This window comes from Mauremys mutica, chromosome 21, assembly GCF_020497125.1.
Source record: "Mauremys mutica isolate MM-2020 ecotype Southern chromosome 21, ASM2049712v1, whole genome shotgun sequence".
Lineage (NCBI taxonomy): Eukaryota > Metazoa > Chordata > Testudines > Geoemydidae > Mauremys > Mauremys mutica.
Window position 1 is genome coordinate 11,008,479 of NC_059092.1, and position 24,365 is coordinate 11,032,843.

Sequence of the window (24,365 nt, forward strand, 5' to 3'; positions counted from 1 at the left end):
AGGGAGCAGTCCTGCACTATCAGAGGGGTGGAGTGGATGGCCTGCTAGGTCTTTTCCTTCTCTAGTTTTTGTGATTTTTGTGGGGTTCTGTTGATTGAAGCACTTCAGGAAAGGCTGTTGCATTTGAGACAGCTTATCTATCCTGGAATGACTTCCATGGATGATCATCACTTACATTTCAGTGCATTGTATTTTGCATTTAATGCAATGTGCCCCAGGTGGATAGTCAAGTCTGTGTAAAGCTCAAGGGCAGCATTCATGAATTGATACTGGAAACAACCATAACATTTTAATACTAGTAAACTTGGGGGAAGGCTCTGCCAAATGTGGGGACATCAAACTTATGAAGTGTTAGCTCATCTGACGTGTTTTGAAAGATGGTGCAGGTTGTTCCATAGAGGTTTAGTGGTGCCTTGATGATGGGAGCATATAACACTCCTCTTACCTCTTTTAATGCTGGTAGAAAGAGGCAGTGATAGCATAAGTAATTGAAGTACCTCAAATCAAGTGCAGCATGGACTGTTGCACTGCGGGCTTCCCAGCTCACAGCCCTGCTAACAAGACTTGACTAATCTGGAGGGCACCATCTCTAGGGGTCTGTTCTGTCTCAGAGTTTATTCAATCCTCACTCTCTCTCCTGAGACTACCAACAAAAGTTTCAGTTTTACTATGGACACCTGTCCTGCTAAGAACTATGCTGTTTCCCAGCAACTCATATCACCTGGGCCAGTTTGTCCAGCCTGCTAATGTTCATGGGATGATGTGAGAGAACTGCATTCTATCCACTGTAGTGTTTTGGCAGAGCACAGGAGTGTGAGTAAATCCAGATACTCTTGGATGGCAGAGTCCCCCCAAACTGTGCTAACCCAGGGTGGGTACAGAATGAATGCTTGTGTATGCCCTGGTGCTTCCTGTGTTTGCATTCATTGCTCATGTTGCTATTGCAGAGAGAAGCTTTAATCCTGTCATTCTTACAAAGAAATGCTGTTCTCTTTTTTGTTTTAAAACAAAAAAGTGGATTATTTAGTTTGAGGTTCCCAAAGCCCAGGAAGTGCATCTCTAGGGCTCCTCGTCAATTTGGGGCCTAATGAAATATAGAAAATACTCTATAAAAGCGCCTTTATTACTTTAGTTGCTTAAATGTGGAGTTTTTAGCCATCAGGTTAATGTTTTTGTATCATTTTTTGATTCGATTGTGAGCACTTTTCCAGGTATCTCTGCCACTTGAGCGCTAATTGGATTTCCGCAGATAAATGGTGCTAGCTGTAGCCCTTACCTCACTGCATTCTTGCTTCATCATTATTTTATTTGTTTTTACTGTAAAGGTTAATAAATCTTTGTATGTTTAAAGCATGGAAAATGGCAGGCAGGCAGGCAAAGGACCACGGCATGGAAGGGGGAAATCTTTGCAGTGCTTTCTCAAAATTGAGTGAGGCATCATGTCCTTTTGCGGTATTTTAAAATGGCCAGCTGGGTGTGTTATGTGGCCAAGTAGCAATCCATAATCCTTCAGATAAAAAGCGTTGATCTCTCCACTAGTTCTCAGACAGAGCTTGAAGGCATTCCAATTGGGTTACCATTGATTTGGGCTGGGGAGGACACTAAGTAGCACTGCTCCGTTTAAGAAGAAATATGTGGAGTTTATTATTATTATTTTTTTCAAAAAAAGAAAATTGGAAGCCTTTTAGTGAAAACACACCTTGGTACCCCTAGATGATCAGGAAACTCTATAAGGAACCTACTAATGTACTAAGGCCAGGGAAGTAGAAAAGATCAAACCATATTCCTTGTGTTCTAAAGATGGGAAAACGTCAGATTGCTGTTCTGGACCTGGCATTGAATATTGGGCTGATGCTTTTGCAGTGGCGTGGACCCAGGCAGTCAGTATTGTGCCAGTGCTCTGCTGCAGCGTGGACCAATCATTATGTTGGTGCTAATGCTTTGCAGTAGTATGGACTGAGCATTCAGGGTGGGTGCTAATGCTCTCTGCAGCATTTTATAGGTAAAGGCTGGTGTTTTTTTCCCCCTGAAGCGGGTAATTGTTTATTAATTTTTTAGTAGGTAAAAAGTGTAATTGTAATAATCCTTGACATGTACTGACTGCTTCAAGGTTTAAGGAATAAGCAATGTTGTTTTGTATCTTCTGTGCCTCACTCACAGTGTCTCCTGATTTAGACGAAGATTTCTGCATTGAAACTGTGCAGGGGCACGATCTCTCCAGGATAGTTCTCTGTGCTATTAATCCTTTTGGACATTTGAACTTGATCTTGGATTGTGGGAATTTGCTGAGAGGTTTTAGGTGAAGAAGGCAGGAGACAAGATGTGTGAATTCCTTGTGCATACATGCTGCTGTATTGGTTGAGCCTTATCTTGAACGTATCATGGCACTTATCTGCTTTGTTTCTTTAAATAGTGAATATGACACCTCTGAATGTTGACAAAATGACCCCACTGGAAAGTGAAATCTTCTCTTTGTTCTTAGAATATTTATAACATGGGCAGCAGCAGTGTAAGCTTTTCCCAAACTTGCCCTTGCAATGTGAGCATCCTAGGGGTTAAAAATAAAGTTCAGTCTCCATATCCATTTGCTCTCTTCAGAAACTGCTCACATAGGTTTTTGTGATGTGGCGTCTGTCCACTGGAAACTGGGTAAAGACGAGTGATGTAGCTGAATTTGAACTAATAAAACTGTATGCCTCTAACAACTCCTCCCCCCCCCCGAGACCATCCAACCCTTGCCAGTCAGTTTTTCTGACCCATACTAAGTTGCTCTCCTAATGCAGCAATTAACAACAGTTACAAAGTGCATAGGCTGCTTCATCATGTTATTATTTTGTATTGCAGTAGCAACTACGAGCCTCAGTCTGGACCCGGGACACCATTGTGCTAGGTGCTGTACAAACAAAGAACAAAAAGACAGTCCCTGTCCCAAAGAGCTGACAATCTAAAGATGTTTATGTAAAAGTATCATTTGCTTAGATGTTCTATATCCTTCCTCTCTCTCTGCCACTTCCCAGTTGCTGTGGCTTGCATGATTTATTGTGCACTTGTCTGTATTTCCAACTTCTCAACCATTTCCAATATCAAACGTTTTGTTTGCTAGTTTCTTCTAGCAGGCCTGGCTCCCTTCTCCCTCCTCAATCAGCTGTGCTGGTATGCAATCATGTTTGAAGCTTTTGAGGTACAGGCCAAGGTACTGGTGCATGAGTACTAAATTAACAGTTAGGTGTAAGAATCCCAACCACAAACCTCTATTTCAGCCCCAGTCACATGGGTTCCTGTCATGACAAGGAAAACACAGTTTCCAGTTCTCACCATGCATTGCCCAAGAAGTGGGAGGTCCATCAAGCAGTTCTCTATACAGGAAGTTCAAGAAACTGTGGCTTGCTGATTCTCCAGTGCACAAGATTCATCTCCCTTGCTTACATCTTTTGTAGCAACCTCCACAAATGAGACACACGTTGGGCCTTCTTCAAGGGAATCTAAATCATTTATTCAGTTTAGTTAGCCAGCCTCTTGCCTGTGGAATCTCAGGAAGCCAAGTTGGTCTGAACAATGACCCTGTTCAGGTGCATCTCTCTTGGGTGATGAGCCTTCCAGAGTCTAAACATTCAATGAAAATTTTAATGCTTGGATATTGTCATTAGCCAGGACACAAGCCTCCCATCTCCCTGTCCTTAGTCATCCTACAGTGTAAATAGCATGTGAATGGAGATCCACCAATTCTTGTTTGTCCTGTGCTTAAAAGGATGAGACAGTTACTTATTATTTTATCCTAGCACATTTGAAGATACTGTAGTTAGGGTAAAAGGAACAATTCTTCAAAAGCTGTCAGAACTGAGCTCTTTTAGAATGTCAGCAGGATGGGGTGGAGGGGCTGGGGGTGTTGCCATCAGCTGACTCTGATTATTATATTCTGCATATTTTTAGTCCTGAAGTCAACAGGGTGATCTCACTGTTCTCCTGTAGTGAGCATCTTGGACACTGAGTCATTACATTCCTTTGGAGTGATTCAGCGCAACAGCTTGACACCTTCATTAATTTTACACACAGAACTTCAGTGCTGTCTAAGCTTCCTTTACAAAGGATAGATTTAAAGGGAGCTAATACATAACTGGGATGCTACCCTGAAGAGTTATAAAATGGGAGCCTATGGAAGTCAAGAATTCAAATTACTCACCTTGCCCCATCATCTAGTACCCATCCCATTGGATCAGGTCCCTTACTTGCCCGTGGCGTGCTGGCATCATCTACATTTTGAGGCCAGACTCTTCACCCACTTCCCTGGGGCACCGACCTGCTGATCCATGTATATCCATAATGATCCAGCACTTTCAGCACTGAGGTTACTGCAGTTATTTCTGTAAACAGGACTTCAAATAATTTCCTGACAGTTGGTTTCAAAGCCAAGCAAATGGCAAATGTCATCTCTTCTCCTCCAGTCCCCCCACTTTCTAAAATCTCCTTTGGTGGTAACATCAACAATTGTAGGAAGGTTTCCAAAGGCAAAAATATAAGAAAAAAAGAGCCTTTTAAAAGTTTATTTATTTAGTATGCTTATTTTTCTTTGGTAATGGAAGGAAATATGATTCTTTACTGTCCCCTCAAAAAAAAATCTGACTTTGCACTCCAGGAATAAAGGTGTATGCAGCTTATTGACTATGCTTGAATTTTATAGAAGCATTTGTTAATACAGCTGTAATTACAGGTTTTATTAGTGATTTCTTTATAAATTGGTTTTTCAGGCATTTATTACTTGAAGATAATTTATTTTGAGTTGAATTTGGGACTGCAATGTCTCATCCTCCTTTCTGAGATTAAAAAAAGTACACATTGTATCCTGTTTTTGTAATGTGTATGTGTGTACATATATGTATGTATCTCTGTAGAGTCTGGCTATTTTAAGGTTGTGTTTCTTTTAAAGAGTGTGTAGTGTTTTCTGGTGTTTGTTTATTGCAAATGTATAATACTTAATATCAGCTTTGTTCTTTTAAGAGTGAAATTTTGGCAAGCTGTCCATCATGTTTTAACCAGAGCCAAAAAAATTTAAGATGACAGACATATTTCATTTTGAAAGGTGGCTACTGCACAGACGAAGTCACTACTTTTCATAAGGGCCTTTACTACATATATCAATGTGTTTTAAGAGAGACTTGGGTCAATAATACCATGCTTTAGAATTCCCTAAATACATATTTACACAATAGACCTTAAAATATATTAGTCTATCATGTCAGCTCTTGTACGCTGCTATCAGGGATGTTTTATGTCCTTAATGTATGATACAATAAAACTTTATTTTTATAGCATTTTTCATACAACTGTATCCTGGAATACTTTGTGGAGTTAAATAAAAAAGTTACAAGGTTAACTTTAAAAAGCTGAAGGGGAGAAAAAGTAAGGGTATATGTGAAGGAGAAGGTATTTTGAGATGAGATTCAAAACTAGATGGGGAGTCCAGAGGGCAGAGAGAGAGGAATATTGCAGAGGAGAAGGCTCTTAGACAATGGTGAGGTTTTGTGAAGAGAGGGTGCTGGTTATACCTGAGCAGAGGGCATAGAAAGATCAGGCCCCTATAGTCAGCTGGAGCAAATGTGAAATGGCTCCTGAACAAAGGAGCTGAGAATGGGGATGGGCAGGTGTTTGTGTGGTCTCATTTCTGTGGATATGAGAACAGTGAAAAAATAAGGAGGAAAAGTAAGTCAAGGGAGAAAGTGTCCCACAAAACATGGCTAGATAACTACAATTTTTATTCAAATCAGTGAGAATAGGATAGCAGTGAATAACTGGGATTTTGCAACTTCTTCTTTTTAACTCATTCCATTGTGCTAAGGGAGTGCCAGGAGTCTCAGCTCAGTGGAGGATGTCTCCTGCCTTTGGTATTAACTAGGCACAGCAAGGTGAGATGAAGGCGCCTTAGCTTGGTTTTTTTCTGGCTTTTATTGATTTTTTTTCTGTCACCATCTTAATGTAAATTAAGCAGGGTTTTTGTGTGTGTGATAATTATAGATAAATGTATTTAAAGTAGATCTGGATTTTGTCGTCCTGGAGAAAGGGAGGAAGAGTAATTTTTTCCCCCCATCCCTGTCATATGTTCATTTTAATTAGCAATTTTAAAAAATTGAAAATAAAAGAGGAAAATGAATAGGTGTTGAACCAGCCTGTGATATGTAAATGCCAACTAGTAATTACCTAAAACCTCAATTTTCTTTCTGTTTCATCTTGCAAAACATTTCATTTCCACTGAGTGAAAACACTTAATTTGGGCTGCGTTCCTTGGTGAACCCAGCCTCTCAGATCCTGCGCCTCCCCCAGGTCTCAGCTAGGGGGAGTACTGGCTCTGTGCTTACACAGCGCTTGCAGCTCTCTGTCCCAAGGTTATGCCTCTCATGCCATCCTGGTGGTTTTACTCTTGAGTGTTGAATGGAAATCCACCCCTTTAATCTGGTTTCAGAGTGCCTTGCTCTTTCCAGTATTGCTGAATTCTAGGCAGTCTGTGGCATATAATATTTTTTACTTTTCACCTGGGTGTTGTCATGTTGGCATTCTTGAGTTAGATTTCATTCATAGAACTCTCTCTAGCCTGAGTTTCTGGATTCCTGAGACTTCTGATTTTAGATTTATTGACCCTTCTTCCTCTTTCGTTACTGTTTTGCTCTCTCAGTTCAGAATCCCTGATGTAGATCTCATGCCGAGCTTGATTTTTTTCCTACCTTAATTCCTTCGGGTTCTGGATCCTGGGACTCTTGCTTTATATTTCATTCATTTTTCTCCCTCTATTTTGAGTGAGAGCTATTAAATTTGACTTCCCAGGACTGTAAAATAAAGTTCATGTAGGTTTCTTTTGGCTGTTAACTTTTGGGAGCTGTCTTTTAATATGTGTTTGTGCAGCATGCAGCACAAGGGGGCCCGTCCTGGTTGGGGGCCAGAAAGAAAGCTCTGTGTACCAGGGAAATGTAAATTAGGAGCCTTAGAGCCATGCCTCTCTCATTAGCGACCTCCAGATATTCTGCTTAGAAAGAACAAGTACTTTTTGTGATATATAAATTAGGGGTCCTGGGACCCTGAACTCTGAGTTAAGAAAAGGTGGGGTTTGAACTGGGAACTGGAAGCTTGTATTAGAGAGAGCTCAATGTGTGGTGTCCCAGGACCCTGACTCTAGAGAGCTCTGCCTGGAATCTCAAGGAACATTGCCTCTTTAGTGAGATATATGGCTTCATAATTAGCCCCTTGCATTTTTTCATGAGTGCTAGCATCAGCGTTCTACAATGTGTTTCCCTGATTAACAGCTGCTTTGCAACTATTTCCTTGTGCCACCGATGACCATATTTGTCAAGTTAGTCCTGACAGAGCACTGATTTCTTACTAAAATGCAGCATTTCTGTTTGAAGGGGTTCTCTTGTTGCTCACGGTGCCAGGGTTTTAAGTCAGCCCTTGTTACAATGCGAGCTGGCTTTAGCCTGACGCTTGTTAACAGGATTCTGGGTATCTCCTTTGGAGTAGGAGTACAGAAGCCTTTCACAGACAATTTAATCTTCTGAGCTTTGCAAACATGCAGCCTTTCCCAGGGGGTGGGATGGGAGAGGGGGTATTGCAGTAGACTATGTATTGATCAGTTCAATTTGCCCTGTAGCCGTGGCCTTCTGCTCTGGCTAAAATAAGGTTAGCTTTTGTTAATACTGCCATATTATTTTTAATACACTTTAAAAAAGATAATTCCCAATACTTGTACATACGTCATATATATTTTCAGCGTTGATTGCCTTCCGCACATGTAATGTAAACTATCTGGGCATAGTTCATGGCCTGTGCCTCCGCTGCTTAATGAAAAGGAAGGTTGCATTTAAACAGACACAAAGCTGTTCAGAGACAGACCTCCCCTCACAATGTATAATCTCAGACCCAACCTTTAGTTCCCAGGTCATCCTGAAGTCTTGCTCTGTGAACAAATACTATTCAGTAATAATTTACAGAGGATCCCCAATATTAGGGGATCTAATAAATGTCTCACTCATTGCTCCCCCAGTGGCACTTTAGTCTGTTTTCTATCTTCATCTCTGTTTTCAAGTCCTGAATAGCTGTGAGGGTGTGGGATGATTTTTTGGAAGGGGGTGGGGAAGGGGTTGCTTGCCCCTGCATCATCTTCTGAACCATGTGTTTTATTTTTCACATGCCAGCAGCTGATAAAGCAGCTTGGGTTCCGTATGTAAAAACCCTGTTGCTGTGAGAATAATAGTAAAGAGGGCTGACTTCACCTTCCTCGCCAACACCAGAGGAGAGGGAGATTGGGGGTGTGGGTGAGGGATCTTGGACCAATGTCAAAATCCTTAGCCTGGAATTTCCCCAGCTTGCTGCAGTCCCGCAACATCTGCAGTAAAGTTCCTGTCTCCATGTTACATCTGTGACATTGAGGTGGAATATTTGCCTGAATTTATGTAATTTGACTGGACACAAATATATCCCATGAATAGCCACATTCATCTCCTAATTAGAAAATCAAACAGTATCCCAATATTTGCTGCAGCGTTCCCCCCACAGTATTTCTGATCAAAAGTGTGTCTGATTCCATTGCAGAAGAAGGGTTGATGGGATAGCAGGTTTATGCTTTTATACTTTTAACAACTAAATACACTATTTTTCATTAAGAAAAATAAAGGACAGAGATCTGCTGGTTAAATGTGGTCTGCTGGCCACTGTGTGCTGGAAGTCTGAGAATCTGAGTTGGTAATATGATGATTCACGCTACTTGGCAATGTCCTAATATTAGAAAATTTTGGTCAAGTGTTACAAATGTTACATAAATAGTATGGAACAATATGTTTCCAACTGAGTCAGAATTCTATTTGCTGTATGGTTTTTCATCTATGCATGAGACCGGCAACGTTTTGTGTTATTTAATTTAATTTTATTTTTAATGGACTGCAATTGTTCTTGTTAATTCAAATAGAATGATCCTTAGAAAGTAGGAAAGCTTTCTTGTCCCTTCTTGTAAAAAAATTGGCATGTTATCATGGCCAGAATTGTTTCATATGAACATTTTACACACAAGATACATGAGGAAAATGAAGGAGATTCAGGTGAGGATAAGGGAAGAATATATCTCTTCTCTAAAGGCAAGCACAAACTTCTAAACTAGAGAAATATAGGCTCAGGAGGCATTTTGGAGATGGTATGTCATATTATTTTTAATAAATGTTTTTGTTGAAATGTTTACATTTTGCAAAACAAAAATATCTCCCAATAAATGGCTGCAATCAATATAACATTAAAAATGGATATACTTAAGAAAATAACTGAAGGGAAAATGTTTCATTTTAGATTTTTTTTTTTAATATAAACTGATAATATTAATGTATGAATCCAAGGGCTTGCAACATTCTGGTTCCGACAAGTCCTTTGTGTCTGTTTTACAAGCTCACTAGAAGCGGGAGGGGAATGTGGAAGAGTTCCCAAAGAAACAAGTAATTAACATAAGAAGGAAAGTGGTTTTGATATGTTCGCACATCTATGTGTCTGCTTATTTGGGCATCTTTCTTATTCAGCACATTATCCTAAAGTTATTAGTTTGGATGCTTTATATTTCTGCATTGGGCGTAGTGATATCAGAGCCATTTAAATGCGTGATTTGCCTGTCGCCAGCATTTCCAAGGGACAGATCAAGCGGCACATAAACGAGACCAAAATGTACTTTATGTGGGGTGTTCTGCTGTATTATTTTATGACTTGAAATTATTGAATGTAAACTAAAAAAATCCAACTGTTCCCCTCCCCCCTAACTTTGAAGTGTGCCGGGACTTTGTCAAATTCCCGTTAAAATAAAGATGTCAATTTCATCTCCCTTCCAAATTCATTTATCATGCTTTTTTAAAAGGTGTTTTCTGCTTTACCTGATGTTTAAATTGGATTCGCTCGTTTATGCTGTTCTTTGCTGTATCCCCCACGTTTTTCTTAAATGAATTAGTAATGACAGCGTACTCCATCATACCCTCTCTACAGCCACTTTAAGGGAAGCCTGGTGATCTAAACCTTTTAACCTATTAAAGATGATTTTCCCCAATTGAATCAGACCCACCACAGGTGTAATAACTAATCATTTAAACTACACCTGCTATTATGTATTTTTAAGCCATTATGCATGTTGGATAGATGATAATTCATGTTTATTGCATTGTCCAATGGATCCGTTTTGCCTACACTAGCCTGATTAATGTATTTAAAGAAATAAGAGATGCAATTTAAAAAAAAAACACATTGATGGAATGCACTGAGGAGTACATTGAAAGTGCCATTAAACCCATCAGAACTTTGCTCTCTGACCAGAAATGCATATTCCAAGGGCTGGATTCAAAACCAAGGTGAAACTTGTTCATTTCAATAGTGATGCTAGATTTTTTTTTTCTGTCATGAAAATTTTTTAGAACAACTTTAGATCTTAACTCTAGAAGCTACATTGTAGCTTGCACTTCTTGAGACCTGCAAATCTTCTTTCTCCTCTTGCACTCAGTACAGCTTATAGGGAATGCAGATGCCACCATTTGGGGTGAAAACCACACTCTTCTTCCTTGTACATGGTAGACCAGCTTCATCTAAGTACAGGGAGGGAGCAATCTCTCACCTCAATATGGATATGTCTGTCTTCTAAGTCAACATCAAGCAAGTTATCCCCTTCTGTGCCACATCCAGAGCAGATATCTTTTATAGAGGCAGATCAGATGGTTTTCCACAGTGCAGCAGGAGGATGTACCGTGTATGGGACTGGATGGCTGAGGGGATTAATATTGGAATATGGAGCTTTTCTCTTAGTCCTGTGTGGTATGACCCATAGTAGTCACAATGTGGTGACTGTTCAGCAGACTGTGTGAAATGAGTTGGTGGGCCTCAGCTTTGCGCACTGCATCAAGAGCACTATTACAATTGGTGCAAAATTGGCCTCCTTCTAGATAATATCAGCAGAGAGACAAAGGATTGAATGGGCTATGGAGAGTCAACTCCCCTCATATCTTTAATGGTGATTCCTCTAGAACAGGCCTGAGGGACATAGGCAGGGGTGTGTGTGGAGATTTGCCCTGTTATATACACTCTATACATAGAGAGGAATCCAGCACCTTTCACTTGCACTTTAAGGGACTGCAATCATTGTGTGGGTGCAAAAAGTGTCATCCCAATCCTTACACTCTATGGAAATATGGGCCTTTAAGTCCTAAGTCACTTAAAGGTTCATCTTCTAGAGCATCATGAAGTCAAAGTTTTGAGACCAAAACTATATATAGCTTCTACCACAGAAGAGCATAAATATAACCATTTATCTGCCCAGTTGGGTCACTTGGAAAATAAAACTTAATCTTTATGTCTTTGGTAGGTTAGTGTGATCCAGGACAAGGAAAATAACGTCTCACCTGCTAATAACAGTATCAGGTATCCTAATGGAGTTTGTTTCACACTAAGCAGTGTTTCAGCTTGGTAAAAGATGTTCAAGGAGAAACTTCTCTAAGTCAAGTTATTAATACTGTACTATCTGATTAGAGATGAGCCTGAGCCACAAATTCTGATCTGGATCCAAAGATTCCCCAAAGTCAGATCCGGTGTCTGGTCCAGTTTGTCAACATCTGATGCTGGGTTTGATGCCTTGATGGTGTAGTTCAGAATTTATTTAGAATCAGAATTTTGAATGTTCTTAACTCAGAGCTTTTCACTCTTTTGTTTCTCCAATCTTCTCACCCTAATCAGATCGCAACAGCAGTGAAATTTCTACAGAACTCCCGGGTCCGCCAAAGTCCGCTCGCAACCAGAAGAGCGTTTCTCAAGAAAAAAGGTACAGATTCATCAGTTTCATTCTCTGTTCTTAGTATTAATGAGGGGGCTTGGGGGTGGGATGTAGGCCAGGAGTTATTGCTGTGGGAAATTAGGTATTGAGGGGAAAAAGATCTCTTGTCCAAGGAAATTTTTAGTGAGGGGTCAAGGCAGCACCTTTTTCCTCCCTGCAAGTCAGAGGTAATATTGGCACGAGACACGGCATTGTAGAATGAGTTATGGGAATTTGGGGGTTAACTACCAGTAGAGGTCTTCAGAAGCGATGATAGTTTAGAGTTACAGGCTAGATGGTCAATTCTAACTCCTTAATGACATTGGCTTTAAAATGACCAGCTGTAGTTAAAAGGTCAACTGCTTCAGAAGAGAGCCGGAGAGAGGAATGAAGGAAGAGGGACATGGTAAGAGTAAACAAGGTCAGGTTAAGGTCAAGCTTGGGGTCAGCCTGACTTTCAGCCTGAAATGGCAGATTACTGACCGTGCATGACCCTTTCTATAGCAGGAGCAGGACGGATCCTGACAAATCCAATATCGTCTCAAGCCAGTGGAACCTGCTTTGGCCACAGCCTGATGATAGTTTTCCCTTCTGTTTATAAAGGAACTGACTTTATTTTTTCTTTTGATGTTCTGAAGTTTTAAGACAACAATTTAGGAATTTACTAGCACATTTCAGGTGAAGTTTAATCCAGTGCAGATTGCCCAACCAAGAACCCTCCACATCACTTAAGTCCTTAGCGTGGGACTTACATGATAAAGAGGCTCATGCCCTGGAGTGAATTTCATGCTTTACAGAGGTAGAAAAGGTAGTTTAAGTGCTGGATGGGGGTTGGGGGTGGGTGGGCTGTAAGTGCAAACTCCAAAATTATGGGGGATGGGGACCCATTTTTACATTAGTGTTGTGAATATTACAGTGTAATTTGAATTCTTCAGCCAAAGACCTTGAGCTGTGGAAAGTAAGAAACCCCAGGGCTATATTAGCCAGGTTGGAGATATGAATTGTTTAGTGAAATCCATGAGACTTGATGGCATGAAATAATCTACTTACAGGGACCCCTGCTCATCTTGGGGCAGAAAGCACTAAGGATGGAATGGCAGGAGTTGTGTTCTAACAGCTTTGCCGTAGAGAGTACGGTGCAGGTACATCAATTGGAATAGGGTCCTTTCCCCGCTGACCCTAGTGTCAGTTACAAAGCAGCCCAGCAAGGAGGTGCAACTCTGCTAGGTGTGTTGTTTGTCCTGCTCTGCCATCAGGATGGCATTGGATTTGCCAGTATTGCAAAATTTGGAGCTTGTTGGCCACTCTCCTCTGTGAGTTTTTTCTTGAAATATGTGGACCTACGGGGAGCAATTAATCATAAAAGCTTGGGGATTTCAACTATATCATCGAAGCAATGAAGCAGGGGAAAGCTGAGCCTAAAAGCTGTGCTGATTACCCAGGGTAACCTGATACAAAATCTATTGTTGCCGAGAGATTCTTAGCCCTCAGTATATCGTGCAATATTATAACCGCCTGATCTTCTCCTCTGCTGACAATGACCAGTTATTCCTCATTTTCTCTCTCAACGTAGCTGGGTTAGAATTTCATTTGCAGAAGGTATTTAGAGCAATTTAGAGACAAATGTCTCTGGTGTTTGCTCTGCACTTCCCCACCGCAGGCTTCGCTGAGCAGTTTTTAGTATCAGGAGCTCCATCTAATCTGTTTAATTTTAATAAATCCCTGACTGGGAGAAGAGGAGGGGTGGGGAGAAGGAGGCAGAGAGACACTGTGGCCCGACTAATACTTCTTGTGAATTACTTTGCTAATAATTACCAAAGAGGAGAAACTGTTTGGTAGAACTGTTTGTTCCTGTTTGTTAATTCCCTCCCTCCCCTTTGTGCTAATTGCTCATATGGAAACTTAACTGTAGGAGAAAGGAAGGAACAGAGTCCAGCAATACCTGCACCCAGGAGTCACTGGGAACTTGATCATATGGGATCTGCCCACTTGATCATATAATGTTACCTTTGCTCAGTGCTCCAGAGCAAAGAGGCGCACATGTACGTCATGCCAGTTGTGCCCTAAGGGGCAGGAAAAATTCTGTCCTAACCCTAGATGTGACTAGTTCAACCCTGGGCGCATATGAAGGAGAATTAACATGGTTGAGTATTCAGTTCCATTTACACCCTGAGATCTACCATTGGTATTCTAAGTAACTGTCCAGTGTTTTTCCTGAATTCTAGTCAAGCGTATTCTACCAGGACTTCCTGGAGTAGAAATTTCAAGACTTATCCTATGAGGAAAAAATCCTGTCCATGTATTCATTAGTAATTACTGTGCAAGTCTGCAGCTTGTTGCATCAAGGATCTTGTGACTTCGAGAATCATAGAGATTAAGGCCAGGAAGAACCACCAGATCATCTTGTTGGCCTTCCTGTATTTCATAGGCCACTGACACCACTCAGCACCAATCCCAGAGCCTAGGCTTCAGCCCACAACCGAACATCTACAGTGCAATTTTATAGCCCTGCAATCTGAGCCCTATGAGCCCTAGTCAGCTGACACGGGCCAGCCATGGGTGCTTTATTGCAGTGTATACATACCCTGAGAGGGTTAAGCTGCCTGACCTAAGGGCACACAGCAAGGCAACGACAGAGTTAAGAATAGAACCCAGGAGTCCTTACTAGCAGTCCCCTGTTCAAACCCCTAGACAACACTCCTTCCTTATATCATATATTATAATATATATCCTAGCATATCTATCATACCATATCATAAACATTTCTACAAACCCCTATGTTAAAAATAACTTTGTACATATCTCTGTAGGGAATAATACAGAGGCATCATTTCCTGGGAGGATTTTGCAGTTGGTCTGGTTGTAGTTTCTTCCAGCAGATTTTGCTGCAGAGAGTGGGGCAGGACCACTGCCTTTCTGAGAGCTGTAAGCAAAGAGATTGATACCCTGGCTGTGGGGGAGCTCTCCACTACCCTAGTTGCAATCTGTTCCAGTAGGAGTGGATGTAGCGAATGTAGGGGTAACAGCACTGGCAGCGGGGTACTCCCAGGTACTGCAGTCTCAGTTTTGCTTAGGAAATTTCATGTCTGGGACTTGCAGCGAAACAATGCCTTAAATTATAATCTTGCCTTTTTTAAATAAACATCTCTTTCGTGAAAAGGCAAATTCAATATTGTTATTTTTAAACATTATTTAATATAGAAATTGTGGTCCCAGAGGTGCATGTCAGTTCAGTGGGAAATGAAGGTTACTTTAGAATTATCAGCTGGGTTGGTTTTGTTTTCTTGTGAAACAGCAGCTGGGTGGTAGTGGAGGGAGGCTGCCCCTATTTCTGTCCAGTTAAGAGGTTGGGGGTCATATATTACAGGCCTGGGATAATAAGCCTGATGAAGATGGAGAGGGTGAGGAAAGTGTCCTGAATTTAAGGTCCTTCAAAAGTTCAATGAGATTTCTGCGTCATCTTGAACACTTTAAAACTTTCTGAATACAGAGACATTAATGAGAAACATGAAGTTATTAGAATCATTTATCATTTTCTTTGAAGCTTACACTAGCATTTTGTGTAATTTATGACATTTCCTCCTTTTTATTTTGAACTTCTTCAGATGAAGGGGAAAAGCAGCTGTTTTCCTTCAGAGTATCTGAAAGAAAAAAAAAAGATGCTGTTTGTTTTTTGTCCAAGTAGCTGATTCTGCTGATGAATCAGTGGCGCCTGGGGAGTAATTAGACAGCATGTGGGGTTTAAACCCTGGTGGAAATGTGTCTGTTGTTGAGCTGTTGAGGCTCAGATGTCCTGTAATGCTCAACTACCCATCCAGTAGCTCATGCAGGTTAAAATTGTGTCTTTTGAATCTATAACATGTGACTGCAAAGGGAGGATGGTCCAGTGATTAGGGTGCTAAGCTATGGCTTGGGAGCCTCTGTCCAAATCCCTGCTCAGTCATAGACTTCCTGTGTGACTGTGGGCAAGTTACTTAGCCTCTGTTCCCCATTTGTGAAATGGAGATCGTAGCACTGCCCGACTTCACAGGAGTAAGGAGAATAAATTCATTCAAGATTGTGAGGTGCTCAGGTACTACAGTGCTGGGGGCCTTATAAGTACCTTAGATAGACTATGGTCACTGTTGAATTACATTGGGGAGGAGTAAATCCAGAAATTTGCGGGGTCAGAAACTCTCTTTAGAACACTTATTACCTTGATTGGTGCTTTGTATGTTCATATACACCTGCTTCCCAACCGAGTCAAACTTCTGTTTGATGAGCTGCGCAGGAGGTCAGTGGGAAGCTTTGCCCTTAACATGTTGGGTCTATTAATCTGTTTCATTACCTCGGCTTGTAGAAAGCAAGTTAATACAGAAGTTTTTCCGTGGCTCTGTTGCCTGTGGGTCCCACACAGCTTTTGCAGTGCAGTTCAAGTAAAGATTATGACAGAAGTGGGAGGTGGTTGTCAGACTGGAGGATAGAAGGCAGCTGGAGGTGAGGGCTCCTAAGCTGCTGATAAAGAGGCAATGCATGAATTACGGAGTTTTAAGTGCCCCACCCCACAAAAGGACCAAAGGTGTTTACTCCTCAGGAAACAAAAGTACTGAATCCAGGAATCTGCTGTAGAAAATCAGCTCACTTCTCTTCCTCCTTTTAATCAACTGCATTCCTGGAAGTTGAACCCCCCCACCAGTAACTAAACAGCCTCTTTGCTGAAGACAAACCGCTGCAGATCACCTTGAGGATGGGAGAGGAGGGGCCACAGCCTGCAGTTGGAGAGTTTTAAGGGGAGTAAATTCTTCTGCAGATTTCAATTTAACTCTCTTTTATTACTTTCCTTTTTTATAATTTAAGTCCATTTCATGAGGCAGTTTGCATGTCCTTGAATGGAATCTTGTTACCATGAAAGCTTTTTTAGCATTGATTTCATAAGTCTTAATTTAATAGCTCCATCATTACTGAGAAGCCCTGAGAGTGAGGCCCTAGCTTTCCAGGTCACTGACCTTTTAATTACAAACCTTGTTCTGATGGCCAGGTTATCGACTGGACAGCTCCCAGCTTCTGCCCCCAGGATGAAAGTGAAAATAACGGCCTTTCCTCCCCCACCTCCAGAAAAGGGAGGAAAAGAAAAGTAACCTCTTGTGTTTCTAAAATTAATTTTCTCCTTCAGCTTTACTTTGTAATTAATTCTTTAACGTGTCTCAGTGAAGCTTGAACAGTTTTTACAAAGCTTTTCCTTGAGCACAAAACGCAGTGCAAGTCAACGGAGTCCAGTGACAGCTCATGCAAAAAGATCCAGTTAGTAATGTGCTGCCAAGACCCACCCATCCCAGGAGGATTGTGGAGGTCTTCTCCTCCAGCTTCTGAAGACACACTTAGTTTGACTCAGGGATATGTAGAGGGGGTCGTAGATCCAGACTAGTCTAGTCATTCTCTCTTGACTTAGCAGGATATGGATTTAGGAGGAGAGGGGCAAGAAATGGAGCTAAGGCATTAAGAGACAGATTTTCAGCCAGCCTTTGTTTTTTGTGTGCCTACTTCTGTGCATGCAACTGATTGTGCTAGTGGTTGCTTGTCCCTTATCGCACATGCAGATTGGATAACTGGCTGTCCAGCTGTCTAAATGGTGTGTGCAAATGACTGTGCAGACCCCATGAGTAGCATGGACAACAAAAAAGGGATGGAAAACTAGAGGCCAGAGCTGAAAATATGGCTGTTAATAACTTTAGTTTGTTTTGCAATTACATGAGAATTCTCACTATATTATGCATGCAATACAACCGGAGCCAACAACCTCAGACCAGAGTAAGAGAAAAGAGCTGAATGGAATGGCCCAAACCAGGGAGGATGCTTACTCCAGACAGTGATTCAGAAGTTTGGAACAGCCGCTCAGATGTGATAAAAACCTTTGTAGACAGATAAAACGAGAGTGCTGAAGAGAGGTTGGATGGCACTTTCCCATGGAAACAGAGTATTTGCAAAGTAAATAATTGTCTACATTTCTCTAGTGCATTTCATCTGAGACTCTTGGAGCACATTACACCCATCAGCTGATTCAGACTCTCATCACCCTCTTAAGAGGTATAAAAGGGTTATGATGAGATCACTTCATCTACCATTGAAATGGAGCTACCTTGAAGGTACAATGCAGCAGCTGTTTAACTCTGTTGCAAGAATTTTAGGACAGGAAATGAAGAATACTGTATCCAAATGATCTTGCAGGGGGAGACTTGTAGGGATGGAGAATGTAATTACCTGAGTTAAAAATTTGCTAAGATACTTGAAAGGACCAGGGCATCTTCAACGACCACAAAGAGTCGGGTTCTCTGTTTTATGTCTCTCATGAAAGGCACAGCCCAGTATCCTTTCACATTATTCTAGGACACTGGCTCCTTATTAAGTTTGAGGAAAGAACACCCAACACCCCTTTCTGCAGTATTGTTGTGGTTGTTAAGGCTAATTTCCCACTCTGGCACTTTGAGTGCAGAAGGTGGGGGCCCTCAAGGATTTCTAAAAATAAATATTGGCCACTCCAGGCTTGTATTAAACTCCCAAAATTACAGCTTCTCTCTGACCTTGGATGAGTAGATGCAGCCACCACCCAAGTGCAGAACCTCTTTGAGAATCCAGGAAAGTGCAGTTGGGAATTCCTTCCTGTGGGGTACCCTCAAGCCCTTTCACCCGCCCTCTGGGGAAGAGCTGAGAAAGAAAAAAAAAATCAGCTGTTCCCACCAGCAAATTAAACAACCTATGCACAAACCTCTTAAGACACAAAAATCCAATTCTGTTCTTAAAAAAGGTAAATTTTATTAATTACAAAAAAAAAGAAAAAGAAAATATATCTGGGAACTTAGGCATTTGCTAGATTTAAAAAAGAAAACCCTACAAGGATTAAGCTTCAAGAATAGCTTTCTTGAGGTCCATCTTAAAGGTTACAAGCAAAACAAAAGCACCTGGGGTTAGCACAGAGGAATCCACAAGCCATAAAGAAATAAAAGAGAGAAAGCTAATTGCGTCTTCCTAGACATTTCCTGATCTACTTACATATCTGGGGTTTCAAATGAGTAGTTTCTAGGTATGATACTTATGGGTTTTCATACCTGTAAGCTAAGCTCTTACAGCATAGCTCTGTCCTGTCCCCCTCTCCCCAGAGAACAACCCAGACAGATAAAAGGGGAGTCATTTTACAATTTTAAAAAGTTCTAGCCTTCCCATTGGCTCTTCTGTCCAGATGTCCACTCACTTCTTTTTACCTATGCAGAGCAGTGAGACTTTTTAACCCTTTACAGGTAGAGCGATTAGAGAAAGCTACTAAGAGGTATTTTATAGCTACTGGCCGGCTGGGTGTCCATAAAAGAGAGCTACCCCCTCCCCCTTTGTTTATTACAGTGGGCTTTGAAGGCCTCGCTTCCATGTATTGAGCCAAGATGACCCTGTTTATTTTGTGAGATCTGATGGACTCCCTAGAACCTCAAGTGGGAGCCATAGAATGAAGAGACTGAACACTTTGCAGCACTAGCAAACTTGCGACTGTTCCCATCTGAATCCAAGTTATCTGTAGTCACATCTGCTCTTGGCACTCTGCTAATGTGTGCCCAATGCTGATAATGTTCAGCATATACAGAGAAGATTCCTGCTTCAGGTTGCTCATTTGTACCCAATAGTACAAATGCATTCATGAATTGGAGATTAGGACCACAGCTCTATGTTGTTAGTTTAATTTTTTTTTCCTGAAAGTGATTGAGAATCTCCATCCATCTGCTAAGAAGCGATGTCTCCCTATCCTGCCAGTCTCGCATGTGCATATCCGTCATCTGGTGTTCTGTGCCAGCCTATTCATCATGCTGACTCTTCCCCCATCAATTTTCCCACTGCTTGTGTTATCTGAACTTGTCATGAACTCTACAGATTTTCTCAGCTTTGTGCCAAGAGGAAATGTGCAACAGCAGTGCCAGCAAAGCTTCACCAACTGATCAACTGTTAGGATATCCCGGGGAGTTGATTAGATAGGACTATTCCTTGGGGCTGCTGAGCTTTTGGAGAAAGGTGGAGCTTTTAGGATGAGGGATATAAAATCCTCCTTCCCCCTTCCTCCAAGATTTGGAAGAAAGATAGGGGGCAAGCCACTGGACCCCCATACAAATGGGGAGAATGATTCACATCCTGCCTCTGATTATGGCCAGTGCCTGGGATTTAAGAGATGACAAAAAACATGCAACTTCCGGGATAGCTGCTTGTTGATGCTGGAGACAAAAGAAGGGGAGATCCTTCCTGATCACTGCAAGAGATCATCTTATGTTCTGAGGCATGGGCTTTGCTTAGCATAAATGTTATCAATTGTTGAAAAATCACCCAGCCTTTATTTTTTTATAGGAATGGATGGAATCAAGAATGAAACTGGGAAGCACAGGAATGCTTCTAAACGTTTAGTTCTGGTCAGGAGACTTTAGAAATGATCTCTTTGTGTTTGAAACTCCACTGTGGTCAAGGGATGCTTAATAATTTTTTTAAAAGTTGTTTTGTATAACACTGTAAAAGCTTGAAATTAGATCTGGTTGAAAAATGAAATTTCTGTCCTATGGGAAATTCTGAGATATTGAATTAGAATAAAAGGTTGAAAATTCAGAATTTTTTTCAAAATTAAGTATTCCAAAATATTTTCCTGCTATTATAATTTATAATATAAGGGATGGATGTAATAAAACATAATATAAAAGTCAAAATGATGAAATTTAAATAGAATATTTTGATGTTATCAAAACAAAATGTTTGGATAACTTCTCATTGAAAACATCAATGAAATTGAGACCTTCCCGTGAAATGTTTCCATTTAGTTGAATCAGCATTTTCTAATGGAAAAATGTTTTTTTGAAAAATTTTGATCAGTTCTACTTGGAACTGAAATGCTTCTTTACGGAAGTTCTTTCCAGCAACCAAATAAGTATCTAATAGTTTGTTTTTGTAGCTTGCTCCCAGGAGCAGAGCAGCACACCCTGTTTCATGCTTGCAGGTTTGCTCATGAGATGCTAGGCTGCTGGCTTTGAACTGCGGCATTTTCTGATGGGGGGAACCCCCACTTGGACCTGCAAAAAGACAGAAGAGGAAAAAAGGCAGGGCAAACTTAGGGCCAACCAACCTTGACAGCATGACCCTTTAAGTAACATTTCCAGTGGGGTTTGATAAGTGCTTTGCAGTTTCATGTAAAAAAGATGAAAATTGCTGTGACTTTTTCATCTGGTTTCTGTGCAAGGCTCTGGAAAGTGCATTGCATGAAGCACCCGTTTTGATGTTTTAATGATGTTGCTGAAGAATCCATTGAGGGAGAGAGACTCACAGAGTTGACATCCTCTAAATGCTCATTTATTTGTTTCATAACAGAGGGTACAAGTCACATTAGTAGTAATAGCCTCTCTCTTACTTCAGGCTCACCCTGTGACACACTTGAGCCATTTAGATGTGCATTCCACAGAAAAAGAGAGCTGATTTCATTTACAGTACAGTGAGTGAAGAATCAGGCATAATTCCCATTTCTCTCAGCTCACTTGTCGTCCAGGAAATTCAGCAGTATTTCAGTGGAACAGGGTCCAGCAGCACCTCTGTTGTGTGTTCATAGTTTGCAAAGTATTGGTAAATTGGAATACATTTATACAGTGCCCAGAACACACTCAGACAGTGCCTAGAAAGTGATGTTCGCTCCAGATGTAGTCTTTATTTTAACAAATAAATGGAATGTTACTATTATAATAGTGACTTTCATTCTGGCTATCTAACAATAACTATGTAATGTAAAAGTGGTTAAAAGTGACTCTGCAAAATTAGCTCCTTTTGCTTCCTGTGTGTGTTTTGAGTCACACTTGCCTTGTTTACTGTCAAAACCTTGTTTCCATTCCTGTTAGTACTGCAGAGCTCATACCACTATGGCAGAGTGAGCTGGATTCCATTCTGGATCAAATTGTCAACTAAATTCTGAGTTTTGAATCTTTAGTATTGACGATGCTGGGCAGAGAGAACAAAGCTAGATCTTCAGACCCTAGGTTGAGATTGCAGCAGTGACAGTTAGGAAAGTCATCTTTTGATGTATGTATTTAAGAAATTTAGCTGTGGATATCCTTGAGTAAGAGAATAAATATAGGGCAGCTAGAGGTAGGCTGGTGTGATGGTTATAGTTCAGACCAGGTGTCAAAAGATCCAGGTTCTATTTCTGTCTCTGCCATGGACTTCTTGCATGATCTGGGGCAAGTAACATAAGCTCTCTGGGTCTCAGCATCCTCATCTATAAAATGAGGATAATGATGATTACTTCCACCTAACAGGCATGTTGAGCTTTAACCCATTCACATTTGTAAAGGGGTTTGGGATCCTCATATGGAAGTTGCTAGACAAGTGTGCATCCTGCAATGTGTGATTTTTGAACCGCACTTTCAGAGACACAGAGACGTTATCTCAATTGGACGTATAAGGCAGGGGAAGTTTGTCAGAATGCCAAGGCTCAAGCAGATTGCGTGCAATCCTAATCTAGGCCTGGAGCTCTGACCTTTGAAGCAAGCTTCACCTTCAGACAGCCAAAGAGATCTATATACGCTTGTATAAAAATATGTTTTTGGGTTGAAGGAGTTCAGTCCCCATGGCCATCCAGCCCAGGGAAATTCAGTCTGTAACCCACTCATGAATGAACTCTCTCTTCCAGTTTTGGGGGGACAGCCCTCTTCCCTGGGGCTGGAGTGGGAAATGTAATCTGTTACTCTTCCGATTAAATCCATCCCACTCATGTTGGTGCTGCCCTGCACGGGGTGGGATGGGAGAGATGAATTAAGTCTCCATATTAATTTAGTCTGTGGGCTCTCCTGGAACACAGTTTTGTTGTGTAATAGACCACATCTTTTGTAGTGACCAGGGGACTGAGTGCTGATGTTGCTATAATCACATTACTCTTTTCTGCTCCCCACCACTCCCTCCCTAATTTTAACTTGGGGGAGGACCCTCCTTGGATAGGAGAGGAATTAAGTCTTGAGTTTGTTCATTCTGGTTCTTCCTGATGGATCCTAGCCCAGAATGGACCCCCAGCCCTAGGATGAGAGAGGAGAATTCGTTCTCCATTAAATCTGAGGCTCTCTTAAGTAAAAATTGTTGACTTTGTCATATTGTGCAAATGCGCATTGCTTTTATCAAGACAATAAAGGGTAAATGGGGTGATCTCTGCTCCTGTGGAGCGGTCGGATGGTTACATTACACAGTCTTCTAGAACATCTTGCAGCAAATACATGGGTTATATTAAAAGTTGCAATCATATCATTTTTTAAAGTAAATTGCTGACCTTATGCGGTGGAATCAGCTTTATTGAATTTCGCCAAAAATGCGTTTATAATTCCCCCTCTGCCCCTGCATACACACGATATTCATGTCCTTGCTGTCCATGTGGAAATGTCCCTTTTTATGGTGATAAACAAAATTAAATTTGTCTTTGCTTCTGCTGCCCTGTCTCACCTTTAAGATTCCATTGGGGGGTGAGTAGGGGTGCCAGTAGGTGGCCTTACTCCAGAGGGAGGCTGGGCTATGTGCCAGCACAAAGAGATAGGACATTGGACTGTGGCCGGAGGCCACCGAACAAATCACATATCGAAATCTGTACTGCCATGGAAGCATTTCATATTTAGGGGGCGGATAAGGTATAGGACAGGTATAGCTCAGGTATTTTCTAGGAATGCTGAGGCATGAGAATATGTAAAACATTAATTTTGACTTTAAATGCCTATATTTTGCTCTTAGGTGCTTTCTAATTACATTACACTACAAAGAAAAAAATTCACAAATAATTATTGATGTAGTCTCATAATTTCACAATTATTATACTCCTCCCCAGTAATAAACTATAATAATCCCTCAGCCCCCTCCCTGAATTCCTGAAATAAGAGATACTTTGCAGTATGGCCAGGAAGTTAACAAATTTATATCCTGCACTTCTAGAGCAATTTACATGTTGAAAGCACTGTACAAACATTAGCTAATCCTCAGAACACAGTGTGTGGAAGCAAAGCATTATCATCTCCTTTTCTACACTCCTTTCTGATTGTACTTCCTCATCTGGTTAGCCCTTTTCATTTTAAAAGCATTTTACAAATGTTAATCCTCAGGACACTGCTGGGAGGTAGACGGAAACTATTATTATCCCCATTTTACAGATGAAGAAACTGAGGTACAGAGGTTCAAAAGGAGTCAGTGTACCAGATCTGGAATTAGAATAGAGGAGGTCTTTGCTCCCAGTCCTGAGCTTAGACCACCATATTGTGCTAAGGTGCCAATATAAATCAATATGTTGTTGTTGAGACAGCATAATTTCTCAGACTATTTTTATGTATTTCCTTCTACAGGCCCCAGCTTCGTTTGTAACTAGTTGTATTCGCCACAGTCCAAACAGAATCATGTAAGTAGATGAAAGGGCAGGCTGTCTCTACAATGCTTGGCATTTGCCCCTTTCTGCTACATTTCCCCCAATCCCTCTCTTTGGGCATTTAAAAGACCAGTTTCTCATATCTTAAGTGAAGAATATCCCTGCACCCAGTCCTAGAGTAACCAGGAGCAT

The 24,365-nt window shown here is 41.1% G+C and overlaps 1 protein-coding gene across 2 annotated transcripts in view; it reads left to right on the forward strand.

Annotated features, from left to right (window-relative positions):
• Window positions 1–24,365, forward strand: part of PEX14 (peroxisomal biogenesis factor 14) — a 101,199-nt gene that overhangs the window by 40,100 nt on the left and 36,734 nt on the right. For both annotated transcript variants that reach the window (XM_044996566.1, XM_044996565.1), the window contains one exon: window positions 11,728–11,812. In XM_044996566.1, the coding sequence (XP_044852501.1) occupies window positions 11,728–11,812 (85 nt within the window). The remainder of the gene's footprint in view (window positions 1–11,727; window positions 11,813–24,365) is intronic.